Consider the following 18,172-nt stretch of genomic DNA (forward strand, 5'->3'; position numbering starts at 1 on the left):
CGCAATAGGTCATGAATGCGACAACTCCTAATTTTACCATCCATGGTTAATGAAGAGACTTGCACCAAACTTCTATTAACCAACTCTGTTAAATATTCTTTTGCAACTTCTTCCAAAGTTTTTCTCCCTTCTTGTTTGATAAATCCCTCAGCTACCCATTGCCGAATCAATCTTTTTGATTTAACTTCATGGTCTTCATTCCCATTCAAATGCATCTCTACCTTTGGTAGATAAAAGGCCACCAATGGCCACAATTGCTAGTGGCAAACCCTCACATTTTTTAACAATTTCGGAAGATATACCCATAAGGTTTTGTGGACAACATCCGTTCAAATCATATCTGAATGCCTTCCTACAGAACAACTCAAAGGATTTCTCATGAGTTAATGGTTGTAGCTCATGCACTTCAACAAAAGAAGTTTTTTTACTACAACTTGCAACACGCATGTCTCTAGTTGTGATAAATATCCTGCTTCCGTTTTCATCATCAATTAAAGCAAATTCAATTTCATCCCAGAAATGTTCATTCCATACATCATCAAAGAGGACAACGTATCTCTTTTGCTGCAAGTAGCTTCTTACTTCCTTTATCAATGAGTCTCGATTCATTGTAGCAATATCAGCAGGAGGAACCTCCTTCTTTTCTTTGCAAAATTGTTGCAACATGTCCCTCAACAATCCATCCACGGTGTACGACTGAGATACTGTGACCCATGCATGGCAATTGAAGTACCCAATCACTTCTTTGTTATCAAAAACTTTCTTGGCAAGAGTAGTTTTCCCTTGCCCTCCCATTCCTATCAAAGAGATGACAGTGCGCTTCGCTCTTCCCTTTACCAACCAACCAATCAATTCAGCTTTAGGGACTTCAAAGCCCACAACATCAGCTTCCTCAGTGTAAAAAGGAAGCATTTGAAGGTTATGCAATGTGACGTCTCGGTTTCTGCTAGAAGTGGCTGGTGCCTGTTCCAAAGAAGATTGGATTAGGAAGCCATCTCTTTCACTTCTTTCCTTGATTTCACGAACTTGTAATTTAATACCCTTAATCTTAAATGCTATTTGAACGAAGGGTCATAGTTTGGATGAAGACAGCAGGCTCACATGGTAAGACTACACAACCAGGATCAGAAGGCTGTTGTTCCCCACAGGAAGTATATTCATCAATGACATCTTCTATGCGAAAAACTGCTTCTCTCACCAACTTAACCGCTGTTTTGATTCCTTCCTGTGTTTTATCATCTTCAACTTCTGCCTTTCTATCTGCATCATTGATGAAGGCTATAATAGCCCATATTAATTAATTAGGAAATCAAGTGTAATTAATTAATTAAACATGTTTTACTGGGTGAAATTAAGTGTGAGGCTTAATAAAATGAATCTGAGTCACTTTGGAGTTAAAAAGTGTACTCAGTGAAAATTAAGGGGTATAAATGGGTACTGTCAAAAGTACCCAAAATATAAAAATAAAAATAGTAATATTCCTAGAATAATATTCCAGACTTTTGGGTAAAGTTTGGTAATTATTGGAGTTGAATAGATAGACGAACTAATACCCACATGTTACCACTTAACTTATGTTAAGTGATAAAATGCAAAAAGAACCCATCTCCCCCCAGAAACCCGTCGAGGAACAGAGGCAAAGAAGGAGAAAGGAGAAGAAGGGAGAGAGAAGAAGAGAGAGAGGAAGGAGGAAACCTTGATGGTTTTGGGTGATTCAAAAGCCTAAATTGCTTAGAATCTTCTCCTCTTTCATAATCCTAGCTTTGTTTTGAGTGGGGAGCATTGTGGAGAGGGATATTGCCTCTCAAAAATTCGGCCATTGGAGAGATTTTGGGGTTTTGAGAGTTTCTACCTCCATTGAAGCTTGAGGAGCCATCAATCCTTGGTTGTGTGACCATTGGTGGTAAGATTCTAACCCTTGAACCTCATGATTCCTTGAAATTTGCATGAGTTAGGGTTTGTGAATAGTAAATTGGGATTTTTATGAAATGTAGTTGAATTAGCTATGTTCTAGGAAGAATGGAGCTTAGAGCATGTTATGGAAAATGCTAGGAATGTCATTTAATCGGTGGAAATGAGCCTAGATAATCATTTGATAATTGTTCATAATATTGGAAAATTCATGCTTGGATTGGTTAGTATTCTAGCATGTTGAACAATTAGTGAGTTGAATGATTGATTGGATCCTTGTGATGTCTAGGATTGAGACATTTGGACCAACCGTGAGTGATCAACCATTGGAGCAAGCTATGGAGCTTGAATAGCTCATTGGAATTGGTAAGCTCATACTTGTGTTGTGCTTTGAATTGAGTAATTGATGGTTGATTGTGAAATACTCTTGGATGCAATGTGTTGATTGCATTACACCATGTGTAGGTGTATGTTTGTAAAAGTTGATTGCTGAAACTGTTGGTGAAGAACAAAGGTTGACTGAAGCATTGAGGTAAGCCTTCGGACCTTGGGTGTAATTCCCTTGACTGTTCTACCAAGCCCTGAAAGGGTGGAGGTTGTGATTGTGTATATAAATGCAATAAAATAGTGTAATGCTTTGTTATACGTATGTGTATGCATTTGGTGTGGCATAGGATGGTGTTTCCCTATGTTGGTATGTGGCATGACGATGCGTAAATCATACTTGGTAGTTAGCTGGCCAGTAGGACTATTTGCATCTGAGTTTCCTTAGGACAGCTTGAGAGCTCGAGGGATTTCTCCTGGAGATGTATAGCACTTTGCATAGATATGTATTTACTGCATTATTATTGTTATTGCTATTACACTGATATGGAACTGTGGGGTGGAGAGATGCTCCAAGGACCCCTGGTTTACTGGATATATTCGTATATCTCACCCCGTGTTGTGGGGACCCCCTTTCAGGTAAGGATGCTGCAGGAGCCTCTGGTGGCAAGTGGCCATATCTGGATTATGCATGAAATGTGGCATTTCTTTTGAGATTGTACATGTTGTTTTGTAGCTCACATGTATAGAATTAAATGAATAGGCAATGCTAGATTTATGATTTGTATATTGGAATGGACTTAGCCTATGCTCATGCCTTTGGTCATCTCTTTTGTTGATGAGAGCCAAGGGAATGATCATAGTATTTTGTAAGCTAAGTTCCATGATTTGTAATGGGTATGTAATGTAAATGATGCCACTTGAAATTCAGATATGCATGCTATCATGTATTGAGTTGTGAATTGGTTGGGCTGAAAATCAATTAGGTACCCTTTTGTTTAAACTGGTAAACGATGAGAAAACAAAGGTCATGCTGCCCAAATTCTAGCTAAATCTCATGAGGAGAAGCTGGATGAGTGCTAGGATTTAGTTTGGGGCATGGACAATTGGGGTTTGTAATGGGGATGCATTTTCCCCTAGGCTTGGACTTGAGAAATGTGGGAATTGGAATCCCCTGGCAGCGCGCTTAAGCGCCCAGGAGCGCGCCCAAGCGCCCTGCTGCCCCTGCGAATGCCAATGCATTCTGCCTCCTCGCGCTGGAGCGCCCAAGTGGGGGCTTAAGCGCCCAGGGTTGCGCGCTTGAGCGCCCTGGTCCGCGCTTAAGCGCCCTTCGCCACTGAAGGAGGTGATGCTTCTGTCTCTGCGCGCTAAAACGTCCCAGTGGGAGCTTGAGCGCCCAGGGTAGCGCGCCTGAGCGCCCTGTTGCGCGCTTAAGCGCCCACCCACACTGGAATGCCTGATGCTTACTGCCTCCGTGCGCTTAAGCGCCCAGATGGAGGCTTTAGCGCCCGATAGCGCGCGCTTGAGCGCCCGGTAGCGCGCTGAAGCGCGCTGGGCCTGTGACCAACACTCTCTTGTGTTGCTTCAAATGGTCCTAACTTGGGCTACAGTGCTCCGATTTGAGCACGGTTTGAAGCCACAGGTAGCTAATGAAGAAACCTACAATATAGTAGAAGTATTGAACTAAACAAGAAGTAAATTAAAGGTTTAAAAATGGAAAATGAACATGATGTTAAGCTTAATTTATCTGTTTCCGCAAGGTAATTTGGTTATGATCACGAAATTGGGTATTATAAGTTCGGTACGTTTTAAAATGAAAAATTTATCCGGATTTTAATTGAACCCATGTGATTGTAACTGCGCTTAATATCATAATGCGATGTTAACAAACCGGTTCTAGAACGGGGTGTTACATTTTATGGTATCAGAGCAGTTTCGTCGGGAATAACTGTTAGCTATTGTTGAGTATGCTTAGTGTTTGATGCTTTATAGTTGTTTTAGTACTCTGTATGATTATTGCATTTGTGATCACTAAGTGTGGGCCTGATCAACTCACTTCTTTGTGTAACATGTGTAGTGACATGACGAGGAACCGAAACAACCCCGGACCATCAAACACCAATGCTCAGCCAGAACCTGTTTTGGCTGCTCTTGTGAGGCCTAGAAGTGGCCGTGGGGCAACGGGCGTACAGCCTGATCCCGTGGCTGAAGCTCTTGCAGCCGTTCAGAGAGAGTTGGCTGCTAGCAGGCAAGCCAATGAAAATTTGTTAAAGACAAATGAAGACTCGCGGACTGCTATGGCCGCGATGATGACCGAGTTGAGGACGTTGAGGGGTCCTAGGCCCGTGAACCGGCAACCCACTCCTCCTCCTCACACTGCTACGCCTTCTCCACCTCCTTCACAGGAAGAGGGTGGAGTGGGTAACAATGAGGGTGAGGGTAGCCATCACTCTGGAAGTCGGAGTCATCACACTGAGGTTCGTCAACCTCAAGTTGAAAATGTCGGTGATCATGAGATGGAGGAAAGGAGACTGATGGCTTTCCGAAAACATAAACCTCCTTCTTTTAAGGGAGGTTATGAGCCAATGGCGGCTGCAAAATGGCTCCAAGCGATGGAGAAGATATTCAGGGTGATGAGGTGCCCTGACGCAATGAAGTTGGCTTACTCTGTTTATATGCTGGAAGAGGAAGCAGAAGATTGGTGGACAAATACCGTGCAGCCATTAGAAGCTGAAGGTCGGGAGATCACATGGCGGTTATTCGAGACATTGTTCTTGGATAACTACTTCCCTAGAGAAGCTAGGGAACAAAAGCAGAATGAGTATAACGATCTCAAACAAGGGTCGATGTCTATTGACCAATACTTCTCAAAATTCAATGAGTTGGTGAAATACGCCAACTATGGGCGAGCCTTACCCACCCCGGCTGAAATGACCTCCAAGTTCCAATGGGGTCTTAATGAGAAGATGTCTCGGAAGATGTCAAATTGTGACATCCGAGAATTCAGTCGGTTTGTAAACCAGTGTAGAAAGGTGGAAGAAGTGTATAAGGTGTCCCAAACCAAGAAGTCTTCTGAGGCTCAGGCACCTAGTTCTCATAAAGCAACGGGCTCCGGTTATTGGAAGAACAGGAAGGTGCAAGGCAAGAAGCTGAATGCGAATAAGCCCTTTGACTTGTTCAAAAAACCCGGTGCTCAGAAGAAGTTTGTTGATAGAGGACCTCCTCCCAAGTGCAAGGGATGTGGCAAAGAGCATAGGGGTCCATGTGCTACTGGTGAGGTGATTTGCTTTAAATGTGGAAGATCCGGTCACTACTCCAGGCAGTGTCCTCAGAATGAAGCAAGGACTATGGCAGTTCAAGCTACTGCTGTTCCGGTCTCTGTTGTTCAACCTATGCTAGAGTCTCAGACGGTTGGTAGAGTATATACCATGGACCGTCAGCAATCGGAGAAGGCTCCGAATCTAGTGAAAGGTACAATTTACATTGATAATATGGATGTTGAAGTGTTGTTTGATTCAGGAGCTACACACTCCTGTATGTCTGATTTTATGGCCGTTGGGCTAAATTTGCAAATGTATGACATTCGCCCTCCAATGAAAGTGGTTACTGCTACTGGAGAGGAGTGTTATACATCCGTGTTGTGTAAAGATGTTGAGTTCAAATATGAAGGCCGAGATTACGTGCTGGATTTTATTTGTTTACCTATGATCAGCCTTCAAGTTATCTTGGGTATGGACTGGTTGTCAAAGAACTGTGCTATGATAGACTGCTGCGGTAAAAGGATTGTGCTTGATGCTGATGATTCTGCTACTAGTTCTTCCCCATATCTATCTGTGTTGCAGGTTAGAAAGGCTTTGAGGGCCGGGGCATTGGGATATGTCTTTGTGGGGGGTTTAGTAGGCGGAAGTCATGAGGAGATTGGCACTATTTCCGTGGTGAGGGAGTTTGTGGATGTGTTTCCAGATGAAATTCCACAACTTCCGCCTCATAGAGAGATTGAGTTCACGATTGATCTGTTGCCTGGTGTGGGGCCTATCTCTCTGGCTCCGTATAGGATGTCACCACCGGAATTAGCCGAGTTAAAGAAGCATATTGAAGAGCTTTCGGCTAAGCAGTTTATCCGGCCAAGTGTGTCCCCGTGGGGAGCACCAGTCATATTTGTTAAGAAGAAGGACGGTAGCATGAGATTGTGCACTGATTACCGTCAGTTGAATAAGGTTACCATTAAGAACAAGTATCCTCTCCCTCGCATAGATGATTTGCTTGATCAGTTGAGGGGTGCTTGTGTCTTCTCAAAGATTGATTTGAGGTCGGGTTATCATCAAATCCGAATTAGGCAGGAAGATATTCCGAAGACTGCCTTCCGATCTAGATATGGACATTATGAGTATCAAGTAATTCCATTTGGACTCACTAATGCTCCTGCGGTGTTTATGGATTACATGAATCGCATATTTAAGCCGTTTCTGGATCAATTCGTGATTGTGTTTATTGATGATATCCTGATATATTCCAAGAGTAAGGAAGAGCATGAAGGCCACTTGAGAACTGTGTTGCAAATTCTCAGAGAGAAACAGTTATATGCAAAGCCTTCTAAATGTGAATTTTGGCTTTCTCAAGTGCAATTTCTGGGTCACATTATCTCTGCTGAGGGAGTAGCAGTTGATCCTAGCAAGATAGAGGCAGTTGTTGATTGGGAGAGACCTAAGACAGTAACAGAAATAAGAAGTTTTTTGGGTTTGGCTGGTTATTACCGGAGATTCATTAAAGAATTTTCAGCCATGGTGTTGCCATTGACCCGTTTGACCCGAAAGGATACTCCATTTGTTTGGACACAAGAATGTGAAGAATGCTTTCAGAGCCTTAAGGAGAAACTAACGACCGCTCCGGTGTTAGTACTTCCCGACCCGGAGGGTGAATTTGAGCTATACAGCGATGCTTCCAAGAAGGGATTGGGATGTGTGCTGATGCAAGATAGGCGAGTGGTAGCTTATGCATCGAGGCAATTGAAACCGCATGAAGAAAATTATCCAACCCATGACCTTGAGCTTGCTGCAATTGTTTTTGGGTTGAAGCAGTGGAGGCATTTCTTGTATGGAATGCAATTTGCAATATTCAGCGATCACAAGAGTTTGAAATACTTGTTTGATCAAAAGGAGCTGAATATGAGACAACGACGGTGGACCGAGTTCCTAAAAGACTATGATTTTGAATTGAAATATCATCCTGGCAAGGCTAATGTTGTAGCTGATGCACTGAGCCGTAAATCTGTGAGCATATCAAGCATGATGATTAGAGATTATGATGTGATAGAGAGGTTCAGAGATATATGTAATTAAACAATGTCAGTTCTGCTTGTCAGCGTTAGTTGTGAATCTTGTGTTGCTGTTACAATTTTAATTTTGATTGTTCATTTGGCTCTATATTTTTAAGCTCGTAATTCCATAAGCCGCTTTTTTTTTTTCCCCCTTCTTTGACAATACGCACATGAGCTTGCAACTACTAAATTTAAATGATTTAATACAAAATATAAATCCATGTAAATGTGTTAAAAAAAAGTTTCAACCATATGTTAATATGTTAAAATAAAATCTCGATTAACGAAAAATATAAAATAAAATTCTAACCCACGTGGAAGAAACGGTCAAGACGCCATTTTTTTTGGAAATGTTAATCCAGTTGTCAAAGTAGCACAAGCATGTGGAAAATGCCGGTAATCTTAGCTCGTTGAATTGCATATATAGACTATAGTATTGTAATATCATATCATACTGAAATCGTAGAGGAACATTTTTTATTCTTCAAGATTTATATAGCGTATGAGCCCAAGACTGTGTTCTCCTTGGTCATTCTTTAATATTTACTGAGCAAGTTTGATTAATTAAGTTAATTTATAATTTGGACAGTTCATGCTTCTATTGTTTATTTAGACTATGGCTGTCATTGTTAGCTGTATCAATAAATACGTCGTAGACATGATCTTGCGTTAGTTTTATAGACAAGTGGGAGAATATAACGCCTTGACTCCGTTCATGTGCAAGTGGATTGCAAAGTTAAGCCATATGATGACTTATCAAATATTTTTTAATTTTTACTGTATCGCCATGGTTTTAATATGATCATACTGTTGGGTATGGCTCATACTTCGTATGCTGATAAGGGCCCTAGTTATCGGGGTAAGCAGAAAGGCAACTGGGGGTCGTAGAGGCTAGGTACTGTTGTGGGCATCTGTTTTATTGTAATTTTCTTAGCAGTTTGGGCTTGAGCCCATGAATAGCTGCTCTTAGGGTTTTCTAATCCTATTTATATTTCCCTTGTAAACAGAGTGACTTGTAACGAGTGGCGGTGAGATGAATATAGTACAGACAAGCTGGACGTAGCCTATATTGGGTGAACCAGGGTAAATCGTTGTGTCTATTCTCTCTCTCTCTCTTTCTTTTTCGTTTTTCGATTTGTGTGATTGTCGATTTCCAACATTTGGTATCAAGAGCTTTGGTTCTGCAACCGGGGTTCCTGTGACAGATTGAGGTTTCGAGATTTGAGATTTTTTCTTGGCATAGAGAAAACTGCGAAACTGATCTGGAGAGGATGCCGACTGGCCAATCACGAATCGAGGTTGAAAAGTTCGGAGGAAAAGGGTTCGAGTTATGGAAGCTGAAGATGGAGGCTCTGCTCGTTGACAGGGACGTGTGGTACGTGATCGAAGATGATAAGCCATCGATACCAACGAAACCTGTCGGTGATGAAAAGTCAGGTGAAGGCGAGTCGAAGGAGTTGAAGGCGTGGACCAGAGACGATCGAATGGCGCGAAGCCTGATCTGGTTATGTCTGGCAGATAACGTTCTGGTGAACGTAACTTCTGAGAAGACCGCGAAGGATCTCTGGACGAAGCTGAGAGGTCTCTATCAAAGCAAGTAACTCGTGAACAAGCTATTCCTGCGAAGGAGGTTGTATAATCTGCGGATGAGCGAAGGTGATTCTTTCTCTGCTCATTTAAATGAATTTAATACTATTTGTGCACAACTTTCGTCTATAGACATTAACCTGGATGAGGAAGACAAAGCTTGCACCTTGTTGTGTTCACTGCCCAACTCTCGGGAGCACATCATTGTGTCAATTGGTACTGGTGTTAATAAATTTTCGTTTGAGACAGTTGTTGCTGCCTTATTGTCTGAGGAGATGAGAAGGGTAGGTTCTGAAGGTACCAGCAATGAGGCTCTGGTTGCTAGAGGGAGGAGTGGTGACAAATCAAAGTTTGGTCACAGAGGAAGATCGAGGGGACGATCAAAGTCCCGTGATAAATCTGAAATGAGGTGCTGGAGGTGCAAACAGGTTGGACATCTGAGAAGGAATTGCAGAAGTAAAAGTGTAGGTCCTGAGAAGAGAGATGATTCGCAACCTTCTGCTTCGAGTACAAAGAAGGATGATGATGATAGTACAGGGGACCTGTACATGGCGTTTGACAGTCATAGTGACTGTAATGACTGGATTATTGACACTGAAGCATCATTTCATATGACACCTCATAGGGAATGGTTCTGCACCTATGAATCATATTCTGGCAGTACAGTTAGAATAGGAGATGACACGACTCATGCAATTGTGGGGCGTGGGAAGGTAAAGCTGAAGATGAGTGACAGGACAATCAAGAATCTGCGGGGTGTGATGCATATTTCGGGGCTTACCAGAAATCTGATCTTCGTTGGTAGTATGGCAGATGCTGGTATTAATTTTAGCAGTGACAAGTATTCTTGCAAGCTGACTCGAGGAGCTTTGGTTATTGCAAGAGGAGAACGTCGTGGTAAATTGTGGAAATTGTTGGGTAGCACAGTATTCAGTGGTGAAAGCTATGTTTCAGAACAGGCGGAGGAGGACACTGCTATGTTGTGGCATAGGAGGCTGGGGCATATTGGAGGAAAAAGTCTGGAGACTCTGACATCAAAGAAGCTGGTGGATGGGAGCTGCTCTATGGGGTTTGGATTTTGCGAGCATTGCTTGCAAGGGGAGCAAAATTGGGTATCTTTTGATTCCATAGGAGGAAGAGATAAGGGGATTCTGGACCTGATACACAGCGACGTGTTTGGCCCCACACCTGTAGCATCACATGAAAAATCAAGGTATTATGTTTCTTTTACTGATTATTTTTCAAGACATGTGTGGTTATATTTCTTGCGCAGCAAGGATGAAGTGTTCGATAAGTTCCGCGAGTTTAAGACTTTGGTGGAAAATCAGTTTGATCGAAAAATCAAGGTGCTGAGAACTGACAATGGAGGGAAATTCTGTTCAACAAAATTTGACCACTTTTGTGCAAGCAATGGAATTGTAAGGCAGAAGACTACGCCTTACTCACCTCAAAAGAATGGGGTGGCAGAGAGGTTGAATCGATCTCTCATGGAGAAAGCACGGAGTATGCTGAGCGGTGCAGGCTTGGCAGCTGAGTTTTGGGCAGAGGCAGTGGCTACTGCTTGTTATTTGAAGAACAGGTCTCCTACATCGACCTTGAAGGAGAAGACTCCGTATGAAGCACTGTTTGGAAAAAGGCCAGACGTATCTCATGTCAGAGTGTTTGGCTGTGAAGCATATATGCACGTACCCAAGGAGAAAAGAAACAAGCTTGACAGTAAATCTGAAAAGTGTATCTTTATTGGGTACAAGGATGGCGTCAAAGGTTATAAGTTGTGGAATCCGGATACTAGAAGTGTAACTTACAGCAGAGACGTTGTATTCAGGGAATCTAAGTTGAATCAAATTTTTCCTGAAGCTCCTGAAAAGTCACAGATAGTGGAGTTGGATGTGGGTTTGATAAAGGATACAGTAAACTCATAGGTTGAATTGGGAAATTTGAATTCTGAAGCTGCTGAATATAACGAAGTAGAGGATGAATTTTCTGAAACCGAGGCTGAGGTTGAAGCACCAGTGCTGAGGAGATCCACGAGGGAAAGAAGACCATCTGAGAGGTATACACATGAAAATTATATCCTGTGTGCTAGTGATGATGTTTATGCATTTAGTATTGCAGGTGATGATCCGAGCACCGTAAGACAAGCTAGGAGCTCGGAGGATGCCAAACAGTGGGAGGAAGCTATGAAAGACGAGATGAAATCTCTGATGAAAAATCAAACTTGGAGTTTGGTGAATCTACCTGCAGACCGAAAAGAAATTGGTTGCAAGTGGGTGTTCAAGAAGAAGATTGGTGCCAATGGGGACATTGAGCGCTACAAGGCTCGATTGGTTGCAAAGGGATATTCACAGACAGAAGGGGTTGATTATGGTGAGGTATTTTCACCTGTTGCAAAGTTAAATTCCATAAGACTGGTTTTGTCTGTAGCGGCTGCAAATGACCTAGAGGTGGAGCAGCTGGATGTGAAGACGGCTTTCCTTCATGGTGATTTGGAGGAGGTTATTTTCATGAAGCAACCGGAGGGGTTCATTGCAAGAGGCAAAGAGGAGCTAGTCTGCAAGCTGAATAAATCTCTGTATGGCCTGAAGCAGTCCCCGAGGATGTGGTACATGAAGTTCGACACTTATGCGGTGAAGCTTGGCTTTGACTGCTGTGATGCTGATCACTGTGTTTATGTGAAAAGGTTAGAAGGTGACTTTGTTATTCTAACTTTGTATGTTGACGACATAATACTCGTTGGAAACAGTTTGAAGATGATCAACACTGTTAAAGGACTACTAGCAAAGCAGTTTGAAATGAAAGATCTAGGCGCTGCAAATGTGATCTTGGGTATGCAGATTAAGAGGGAGCGTGACAAAGAAAGATTATGGCTAAGTCAGCGGAAGTATTTGGAGGATGTTCTGAAGAAATTCAAGATGGCTGACTGTAAGCCTGTGTTGACTCTCATGTCTACTGGTTCTAAGTTATCGACTGACCAGTGTCCCAAGACTGAAGAAGAAAAAGAGGAGATGGCGTCAGTTCCTTATGCTAGTGCAGTTGGGAGTCTGATGTATGCCATGATTTGTACTCGACCTGATATTGCTTAAGCAGTGGGAGTATTGAGTAGGTATATGTCCAAGCCAGGAAAGGAGCATTGGATGGCTGTGAATCGTGTGTTCCGCTATCTTCGTGGTACGTCTGACCTTGGGTTATTCTATGAAGGCGTGAAGGGCTCAAGGGGACAGACATTATTAGAACTAAGATACTTTGTGGATGCTGATTGGGGATGTGACATTGATAGTAGAAGGTCTACAAGTGGATATGTTGTTTCATCATTCGGCGGAGCTATCAGTTGGATGAGTAAGAGGCAGAGCACTGTTGCTTTATCTACTATAGAGGTTGAGTACATGGCCTTGACACATGTTGTTAAGGAAGCTATTTGGTTACGGAGGTTGTGCAAAGAGCTTGGCTTTGCACAAGGAGAGATGATCGTTGGGTGTGACAGTCAGAGCGCCATTTTCTTGGCTAAGAACCCAGGTTTCCATGCGAGGACCAAGCATATCGGCATACAGTACCACTTTATCTGAGAGAAGATTGAAGACAAGGTTGTATTGCTGGAGAAGGTTGACACAGAGGTCAACAATGCTGATTTTTTGACCAAGGCAGTGACTTCAGAAAAGTTTGAATGGTGTACAGCTGTATTGGGATTGAAGAAACATGCAAAGCATTCACCAAGTGGGAGAATGTTGGGTATGGCTCATACTTCGCATGCTGATGAGGGCCCTAGTTATCGGGGTCAGCAGAAAGACAATTGGGGGCCGTAGAGGCTAGGTACTGTTGTGGGCCTCTGTTTTATTGTAATTTTCTTAGCAATTTGGGCTTGGACCCATGAATAGCTGATGTTAGGGTTTTCTAATCCTATTTATATTTCCCTTGTAAACCGAGTGACTTGTAACGAGTGGCAGTGAAGTGAATATAGTACAGACAAGCTGGACGTAGCCTATATTGGGTGAAGCACGATAAATCGTTGTGCCTATTCTCCCTCTCTCTTTCTTTTTCGTTTTTCGATTTGTGTGATTGTCGATTTCCAACACATACTAGCTTTAAAATTTTTATTAGAAGTAAAGCCTACTAAAAATATTTATCGATTTCCTCTTCTTCCAAAGACTTGAATATCAACTAGAGGTTCCCTATATCATCACCATAAAAAAGGTACAAACAATTCTATTAAAAATTTTAAACAATCAGTTATGTAATTTCATTCTCAAATCCTAGCTAAATCCCTAAATATAAGTACTAAATTGACTATATGGTGCCAATATAAGTACCTAACATACCCAAAACGAAAATGTATAATTAAAATTAATTAATTAAACTTTTGGGTCATGAGTTTACATTAATGTCCAAATAAAAAAATTCAAATGAGTGGGTAGCACAAAATCTACTGTATTCCTAAACTGTGAAAGTTCTCAACAATTTGAATTGATGGGAAGAGGAAAAATAATATTTGAAATATTTCCTAAAATTTTTAAGAATAATGAGATGATGATACTTCGAAATGAATGAGAGATGAGGAAGGAATGGAAAACTTGTAAAAAAATTCAAAGAAAGTAATGTCTGAGGGGTTAACAAAAAGAGACCCTACAAAAATTCAGGTATTTTGTGAGAGTTATATTTGCAAATAATGGTGGTCTTTAATCCCCACAAAAAATATTTGTGACGTTCCCCATAAATCCTGGTATTGCACGTGTCACAACACATTTTGTGGCATTTCCGTGTGCAACCACTATTTGTCGAGGGTATTTTCTCGATGTTCCAGCCCGCCGTTGCAATTTATATTGTTGAAAGTTAGATATCTCTGCTCTATTTATAAGAAGCTGAATGTTGTTTTTTGTTAACTGATATTTTTGTCAAGCAATTGTATGCATTTGTTGCATTAATGCTTGCTCGCAGTTATTTTTAAACTTGATCGGCTAAGCTCATTTGTCTATGTATGTTGCATTGCCTTTCAAGCAGAAAAATTGGAGCAACGAGCTTAAATTCTAACAGTTCCAGATCACATATCATTTTCACTTGTCATTGAGTCTTTGTATAAGGTATTGCTAAATTTTATAATTCTACCCAACATGCCTAGAATTTATGTACGGAAACTATTTTTTTTCAAAGATTGAAGGCAGGACAATATTGTTAATTTTCTCTATTAGTTTCATTGCTAAATATGATTGACATCAACTGATGCTGCAGGTGGCAAAGGGTTTTAGTAGTTCAAAAACTAGCAGAATCAGCCTTATTGATCTTGCTGGACTGGACTGGGATAAAGTTGAAGATGGAGGAAGCCAATGTCTAAAGCAAAGCATACATATAAACAAGTCATTATCTCAGCTTGGGAAAATTACTTCTTAGTTCTTACATATATTTTCTACACCCTGATTGGATGGTTTTTTCAGTTATGTAGATTGTAACGTAAAACTAATCCATTACTCTTCTTATTTTACTGTGTCAAACTGTTGTCACATGCCTAGATAGTTCCATATTACTGTAATTTGTTTTTCTTTGAGAAGAAGTATCCGGCTAATTGTTAATTAGTTGCTTCTGTCACTAGTTAATGACCAACTTCATGACCATGACTGTTTTCTTTTACTGTTCTATTTCATTGGTGTAGGACTGCAGGCATTTGTTAGATGCTCTGACTAAGGAATTTCATTCCGAAAAAGGTGAAGAAAATCCACACAGTAACTCCTATTTAACCCATTTACTACACGAATCACTTAATTGGTGGAATTCCAAACTCTCATTACTATGTTTTATCTTCCCAGATAACAAGTATTTACCTGGATCCAAGAGCATAACTTGTTTATGTGTAAAATGGAGTACGTGACTATTTTTGAGTTCTAGAGATAAAGATTCCATTTGTTGATTGCAGGAGTAATGGTGAAACACTATGCACACTCTGATTTGGAGAGCGAGTAAGGTCCATTAGAAATGAGCTTAGTTATTAATGAAATAAAGGAGGCTGACTTAATTTGCGTGATAAAATCTGGCACTTGGAGTTATTGGAAATAGTTTTTGAAGGATTAAACTAACGCAAATCTTTAAATTACAATGTGGTTTCTTTAGTTTAGGAAAAACTTAATAGAGCAAAATCATGTTTTGCACTTAGTATGATTGTTTATGCATTCCACATGATTGGTCTAATCCTGTTCCGTAACAATTTTATGTTGTTAAAACAGTACCATTTTGAGGTAACATTGTTGCTTTGATTTATGAGTGTCAGAATACGTTTATGATCAGTACTAATTTGGACCTTTAAAACATAAAGGATTTGGAGGAAACAGTTTATAATATAAAACAAAAAAACTGGAAATCTTATAATTTTCTGAAAGTTTACAACAAAATTTCTCAAATCTTCCAAGACATTAACATAAAATAGAAAGGCAAAGAGAAATTGCATGAGACTTTTGTTTTCTTATTCTGAAATGAAGACGCGTATGTCCAAAAAAATTAAAAATTAAGTCTCACGATTCCAGGAAAATAAATTGTTATAACATGTTAGATACATTATACATCACAAACTGTAACTTTGACATGCCTTTGTCAAATAAGGCAATTCTAGATATACTCTTTATTTTGGGAGTAGGTTGCTAAATCCAAAGCAAAAAAGAAACAACGCTGCCATTTTGAAGGGAAACATGCAGAATCTACGTTTCAAACCACGGGAAGCTCAGTACCTATCAAGTGAGAACATAGTATAGAGCATTACAATGGTAAGACTATTGATGAAAAATACAACTTGCAACTTAATAGCTCTTGAGGGACCACAACAATATCTTATAATTTCTTATTGCTGATCAAACATTTTTTGTCCATAATTTCTAATTTCCAATGAGTGTTGCAGAATAAAAAACAAAAAATAAATCATATACCAAAAGAAAATGAAAAAGGCAGACAAACTTGAGAAAATATTTAGATAGAGATGCATATTTTTTTCTGACTAAACAGTAAACATCAGTAACAATATCATTATGCAGTAATGCGGAAGAAAAAGGCACACCTGAAAGTAAGACACTTTAATGTTTTCAACTCCTTGAGTGCTGAATAATGTGGGTTTTGTTTCCTTCTTCTTGAGTGTAGATAGTAATCCTGACAAGGGGCACATGCTTGAGGATCGGGTGCTCTTGTCCTCCATCATCAACAATGCTCTGATTGAATTCAGCTGGCATATTATCCACATCAAGAACTTCAAGTTTCTCTAAGTATTGGATGCCAGAGGGCACTGTCTTGAGTTCAGGGATACTATTTAACTGGAACTTCTTCAGAGAAGGCAATGCTCCTTTGTCGATAAAGATGGAATTCAACTTGAGTAAAGAATCAAGGCATAGTTCCTTTAGTTTCTTAAACCCTTCATTTTGAAAATGCAAACTTTGACCTTCATATGCAGTCATGCCGATATAGAGGAACAACAAATTTGGCACATTTTGTAGTGATTTCATTGGATCATCGGTTAACATGTATTACAACTTGAATCCATGGAAAAAATACAAACAGAAAAACTGCATTGATATTTTAGTTTACTGATATTTATATCAGTAAGCGTACAGAGAAGTAAGAATGAAAGCTATTAGTTAGGTACTAACAAACCTACTAACAAAAAACTGATCTAAGCTAACAAACTAACAAAAAAATAACTGCTCAGATAAACAGAGTCAGTTAATACATTACAGCTGGATTAAATTAAAAAATTAACCGTAACACCCCCCCCTCAAGTTGGGAGGTGGATATCAACAAGTCCCAACTTGCCAACAAGAAACTTGAAAGGAGAAGGCTTCAAAGGTTTAGTAAGAGCATCAGCAAGCTGAACAGCAGAAGGTATGGGAAGTAAGCGAACCAAACCAGTTTGAATCTTTTCTCGGACCAAATGACAGTCGAGTTCGATATGTTTGGTGCGTTCGTGGAATGTTGGGTTGTGAGCAATATGGATGGCGGACTGGTTATCACAATAAAGACATGAAGCATCAGAGGGAGCTAAATGCAAATCACGTAACAAATAATGAAGCCACTGCATTTCACACGTGACTGCAGCTAAGGCCCGATACTCAGCCTCACATGATGATCGAGAAATGGTAGTCTGTTTCTTGGATTTCCAGGAAACTAACGAAGAACCCAAGAAAACACAATAGCCGGTGATGGAACGTCGTGTGTCAACACAAGCAGCCCAGTCGGCATCAGAAAAACCAGTAGGGACGAGATCGTTATCAGCTGCAAAGAATAAACCCTTGCCAGGAGAATTCTTCAGATATCGAACAACCCGAAGTGCAGCATGCATATGATGTATTTGGAGGATGTTCTGAAGAAATTCAAGATGGCTGACTGTAAGCCTGTGTTGACTCTCATGTCTACTGGTTCTAAGTTATCGACTGACCAGTGTCCCAAGACTGAAGAAGAAAAAGAGGAGATGGCGTCAGTTCCTTATGCTAGTGCAGTTGGGAGTCTGATGTATGCCATGATTTGTACTCGACCTGATATTGCTTAAGCAGTGGGAGTATTGAGTAGGTATATGTCCAAGCCAGGAAAGGAGCATTGGATGGCTGTGAATCGTGTGTTCCGCTATCTTCGTGGTACGTCTGACCTTGGGTTATTCTATGAAGGCGTGAAGGGCTCAAGGGGACAGACATTATTAGAACTAAGATACTTTGTGGATGCTGATTGGGGATGTGACATTGATAGTAGAAGGTCTACAAGTGGATATGTTGTTTCATCATTCGGCGGAGCTATCAGTTGGATGAGTAAGAGGCAGAGCACTGTTGCTTTATCTACTATAGAGGTTGAGTACATGGCCTTGACACATGTTGTTAAGGAAGCTATTTGGTTACGGAGGTTGTGCAAAGAGCTTGGCTTTGCACAAGGAGAGATGATTGTTGGGTGTGACAGTCAGAGCGCCATTTTCTTGGCTAAGAACCCAGGTTTCCATGCGAGGACCAAGCATATCGGCATACAGTACCACTTTATCTGAGAGAAGATTGAAGACAAGGTTGTATTGCTGGAGAAGGTTGACACAGA

At 40.7% G+C, this 18,172-nt stretch overlaps 1 protein-coding gene and 1 long non-coding RNA gene across 2 annotated transcripts; one reads left to right on the forward strand and one right to left on the reverse strand.

Annotated features, from left to right (window-relative positions):
• Positions 1 to 195: 195 nt before the first annotated feature.
• Positions 196 to 1,606, reverse strand: LOC133308403 (disease resistance protein RPM1-like). Its single transcript, XM_061509020.1, has 3 exons — positions 1,603 to 1,606; positions 1,115 to 1,278; positions 196 to 963 (listed from the first exon to the last, which is right to left on the reverse strand). The coding sequence occupies exons 1-3, from the start codon at positions 1,604 to 1,606 to the stop codon at positions 196 to 198; spliced, it is 936 nt and encodes a 311-aa protein (XP_061365004.1).
• Positions 1,607 to 1,632: 26 nt separating this feature from the next.
• On the forward strand, positions 1,633 to 3,166 carry LOC133308404 (uncharacterized). Its single transcript, XR_009751159.1, has 4 exons — positions 1,633 to 1,903; positions 2,201 to 2,277; positions 2,377 to 2,443; positions 2,875 to 3,166. It is a non-coding gene; the product is annotated as an uncharacterized LOC133308404 (long non-coding RNA).
• Positions 3,167 to 18,172: the final 15,006 nt, after the last annotated feature.

Source organism: Gastrolobium bilobum, unplaced genomic scaffold, assembly GCF_033153095.1.
Source record: "Gastrolobium bilobum isolate Gb01-03AN ecotype WA unplaced genomic scaffold, APGP_CSIRO_Gbil_v1 utg52526, whole genome shotgun sequence".
NCBI lineage: Eukaryota > Viridiplantae > Streptophyta > Magnoliopsida > Fabales > Fabaceae > Gastrolobium > Gastrolobium bilobum.